This window comes from Phoenix dactylifera, chromosome 5 (assembly GCF_009389715.1).
Source record: "Phoenix dactylifera cultivar Barhee BC4 chromosome 5, palm_55x_up_171113_PBpolish2nd_filt_p, whole genome shotgun sequence".
Classification (NCBI taxonomy): Eukaryota; Viridiplantae; Streptophyta; class Magnoliopsida; order Arecales; family Arecaceae; genus Phoenix; species Phoenix dactylifera.
In genome coordinates this window covers 8,045,150-8,049,379 of record NC_052396.1, presented here as the reverse complement: position 1 = coordinate 8,049,379, position 4,230 = coordinate 8,045,150, and the positions used below count along the sequence as shown (strand labels likewise).

General features: G+C 50.0%; 1 protein-coding gene across 3 annotated transcripts; it reads left to right on the top strand.

Moving 5' to 3' along the window:
- The first annotated feature begins 314 nt into the window (after positions 1-314).
- On the top strand, positions 315-4,230 carry LOC103710355 (BTB/POZ domain-containing protein At5g41330-like). 3 transcript variants are annotated; one of them, XM_026805908.2, is made up of 2 exons: positions 315-2,232; positions 3,976-4,230. In XM_026805908.2, exon 1 carries the CDS (start codon positions 681-683, stop codon positions 2,124-2,126), a length of 1,446 nt encoding a protein of 481 aa, XP_026661709.1. In that variant the 5' UTR covers positions 315-680; the 3' UTR covers positions 2,127-2,232; positions 3,976-4,230. The 3 variants fall into 3 exon arrangements, with proteins under 3 accessions (XP_026661709.1, XP_017699085.1, XP_017699084.1); XM_017843596.3 differs by having other exon boundaries at positions 315-2,244; XM_017843595.3 differs by having other exon boundaries at positions 315-2,267.

Here is a 4,230-nt window from a genome sequence, read left to right as displayed (position 1 = left end):
GGAGAATGCCGGCGACGAGAGGGAGAAGGGAGAACGGGGGGTTTTGGGCGTTGGCGAGGTGTTTTGGAGGGGAAGAGCGGGGTGGGGTGGGGGTTTGGGGGGTGTAGAGAGCAATTTAGGTGAGGGGGTGGGGAGGGTGGGGGGTAATTTAGGAATTTTTAATTTTTTAGGGGTGTCCTTAGCAAATGGGGGGGGTGTAGAGAGTATTTAATTTTTTTTTAATTTTTGGGGGGTGTCCTGAGCAATAGGGGGGGTGTATATAGAACCACCCGTTCATCCTTCGTCAGAGTCAAACGCTATTCACACCACTACTCCGCCCCTGCCGTCCTCGCTCAATTACAACGGCACCCAGTGTTTTGTTGGATTCGTAGCTTCTGTTTCTAGAACCCCACGGCTCCCCTCCTCCGGAGTAGTGACGCGCCCTGCCGTCTGATCTCGTGCGAAAGATGCCTAGCCGTATAAAAACTCTGAAGAAGTCTTCCATGATTCCGGCCTCTCGGTCAACCAACCCTCGAGCCCGCCATCCTTGACCAGAAACAGTTGGCCCTTTTATACCCGGTTCTCCATAACCTCACCATCTCCTTCGATATCGCCTCCATTTCCTCGCAGCCAAAAAGCAACGCTAATTTCTCCGGCCACCGTAACGTTAGCGTTTCGGAGAGACACGGCGAGAGAGAAGGATGCCTCCGTTTTCGGGCAGGTTGCCCTCCTCGGCCGGGCTTAACCCGAAGCGGCCGGAGCCCAGCATCGTGACCCTTAACGTCGGCGGGCAGCTCTTCCAGACCACCCCCCAAACCCTCTCCCTCGCCGGCCCCAAATCCCTCCTCTCCTCCCTCCCCTGCTCTTCCTCCTCTCCTTCCGAGATCCCCTTCATCGACCGCGACCCCCAGCTCTTCTCCCTCCTCTTATCTCTCCTCCGCACCGGCCGCCTCCCTTCCTCCTCCGCCGCCTTTGACCTCGACGACCTCCTCGCCGAGGCCCGCTTCTACGGCCTCGACGCCGACCTCCTCCTCTCCCCGCTCTCTGATCCTTCCCTCTTCGACCCCTTCGCCCTCCGCCGCTCCCTCGCCCTCCCCCTCCCCGGCCGCGACCCCCCCTCCGCCCTCTCCGCCGCCCCCTCCGGCTCCCTCCTCGTCGCCCACGGAAGCAAGATCACCGCCTTCGACCCCGCCCTCCGCCGCCGCGCCACCGTCCTCACCCGCTTCCCCGCCGTCGACTCCCTCCTCGCCCTCTCCCCCTCCCTCGCCGCCGCCGGCGCCACCGACTTCCCCGGCCTCCACCTCCTCGACCTCGCCCGCGCCGGCTCCGTCGCCCACGCCCTCCACTGGTCCCCCCTCCCCGCCACCGCCACTACCTCCTCCTCCTCCTCTGCCGCCGGCGCCACCGTCCAGGCCATCGGCGCCTCCCCCGATCTCCTCTTCGGCAGCTTCGAGTCCTGCCGGAGGAACGCCAGCGCGATCCTCGCCTTCGATCGCAACACCTTCGAGCCCGTTGCCGAGATCGGCCGCCGGGAGATCTACGGCGCTGAGCTCGACTCCGCCATTCCAGCCACGAAACTGAGCTGGATCCACGGATTCAACCTCCTGATGGCCGCCGGATCCCACGGCGGCCCCTCGGGTTTATTGGGCAACATCAGGTTGTGGGACGTAAGGTCCGGCGAGGCCGTGTGGGATCTCAAAGAGAGTGCCGACTGCTTCGCCGACATCACGGTTTCCGACAGCCTCTCGTCATTGTTCAAGGTCGGAGTAAACTCCGGTGAGGTGTTCATGGCGGATATGAGGAAACTTAGCGCGGAGGAGCCATGGGTTTGCCTCGGCGACGCGAGGAAGGCGGCGACAGGGAGGAAGGAAGGGAGCGGATGCCGAATCGAGAGCCACGGGAGGCAGGTGTTCTGCAGCAGGGGAGGGGAGGTGGAGATGTGGACGGAGGTGTTGATGGGGCCGTCGACGAGGAGCCGCGAGGATGGATTAAATGGGGAGAGGATCATGAGAAGGAATATGATGGGGAGGGCCAAGGATGGAGGAGCGAAGAAGATAACGCTGCTGGGGTTTGGAGGGAGTAGGATGGTGGTGGCGAGGAAGGATGAGCAGTGTGTGGAGGTGTGGGAGAGCTCGGCTTGGAGTTGACAAGGTGGCGATCGGGTCTCTCAATTGTGCGGCTACTTGTTCCTTTTGGATTTTGGCTTCAGTCCCCCCCCCCCCCCAAAAAAAAAAGCTTGGAGAAAAGCATCAGGTGTGATTACAGGTGTGAATACTTAGAGATTTGCTGTGAGTATTTGTTGCCTTTTAGCTCTCACCCTCGTGTATGTTTGGTGACTTTCAGTAACTTATCAATTGTATGTGATACCATGGAACTTAGACTTCCTGTTAATGTGAATGCATGGAAATGATATTGAGAGCATATTGATTAACCATTGTTTCTGCACCATCCTTTTTTCTGATGTTATTCTTGATGTATTAGAAATGAACTTGTCTGTGTGATGCCTCTCTCATGTGTATATTAATTTTATCAATTGGACCCGGCGCTAAAATTTTGTGTATGATACAAAATTCGTCATACTGCTACCGGACTCTGTACCGGTGCTACACTAGCATAATATTGGTACGGTATGCAGTACGTCCGGCATTTTGAGTGTCGGTATGCTACCGATACCGATAGTGAACCGATACGGTACGGTATAGCATACCAATGGAAATTGGTTCTGTGACTTCCTTTTTCTGATGTTATTCTTGATGTATTGGGAATGACTATGTCTGAGTGATGCCTATCATGTGTGAGAAGAGGCCGAGCACTAGGCTGATTTGCTGTCCAAAGAGGGTTTTAGGTTTTGTGAGGTTCTGCTTCGAGGAGGGGGACAAGTTGTTGCGACCATATGAAGCCTGTAAAAGCCCAGTTTAAAACGAATTCAAGGTTGAAGCATGGCATGCAAATAATTTCTACTCAATATAAAAGGAAATCCAATGCTGCATGAAGAGTACTTAAGAGGAACTTAGGTTCAGTCAGGGACTGATACATGATTTATTCTCAGTACACTATATCCAAGGAAATCTTGTCACCTAGGAACTCCTGAGTAATTTGAGACTCAGTAGGTGATCTTTAATGATATATTCCTTCCTCAATATATGTATATATATGCTATCATTGTAATTTTATCTATAATGCAGGCTGTTGAGGGTAGGATCTATATATCTCCACCTTCCTTTCTATCATCTCCACCTTCAATTCACAGAGCAATATCCAAGAAGGACAATTGAGCTACTTTTTCTAGGATAAAGCTAATATGCTGGCACCCATGTAACAACCCAAATAAGGTCAACCTAGACCGGACAATCGGAGGCTCAACATCGATGATTTGAACAATTATATATAATTTACTATCTCTAAGCTGTTTATTATCAAAAAAATTATGTGATTTGGGATCGCTAGCCTATTTTTTTCATATTTAAATTATTTTCAAAACTTTTTTCTAATCAATCAGTACTTGGTTTTATATATGACTTTTCAGTTATACGAATCTCTTTTTTTCTATTCATTTTTGAATTATCTCCAACATGGATGATATCTGAGGAACTTCATTTCGATAAATTACCGATGCAAATTATACATAGGAAAAATTTAGAACATATGGGGACATGATCTTTTTTGATCTTTGAAGGCCCAAATTCGTTTGGACTTATTTGAGATGCGTTAGTCAAACCTGAGTCCTTTTTAGAAGTCCATGTTCGCTCCAACTAATTTATCAATTAATGGATCCTTTCTTTTCATTGCTCTTGAATCTGAATCTGTACTGAAAAAATATGCACTTCTTTAATTTCATGGATTAACTATATTAAGGAGTACCTTTATTGCATATTTTGAAGCAATATCAAAATTTCTTTTGGCAAGCTACATAATCATAATTGGTGTTAAACTATGTATCTTTAAAACTGCATTCAGCTTCCTTATTACTCTGGCCTTATGACTCAGCTTTTGTAGGTTGCAGGTCCAAACCAACAGCTAAACAGAGCTGAGGAAGAAATGCGTGTAGAACTAGAGCCAAGCACTTCCCTGCAACCCAACAGATTGCAGTTCTTGTATTCTTGTCACTGTTGTGAGGTGATGGAGATCGATGGGGTGGTATAAGGACACTAAATACTTCGTGGAGTTACAATGCTAGTTATTCAGTTATACGTTGGGTGAAGTTGTAGCTTTGTTGCATGGAAAGATTTTTCTTCATGGAGTTTGTTTTCA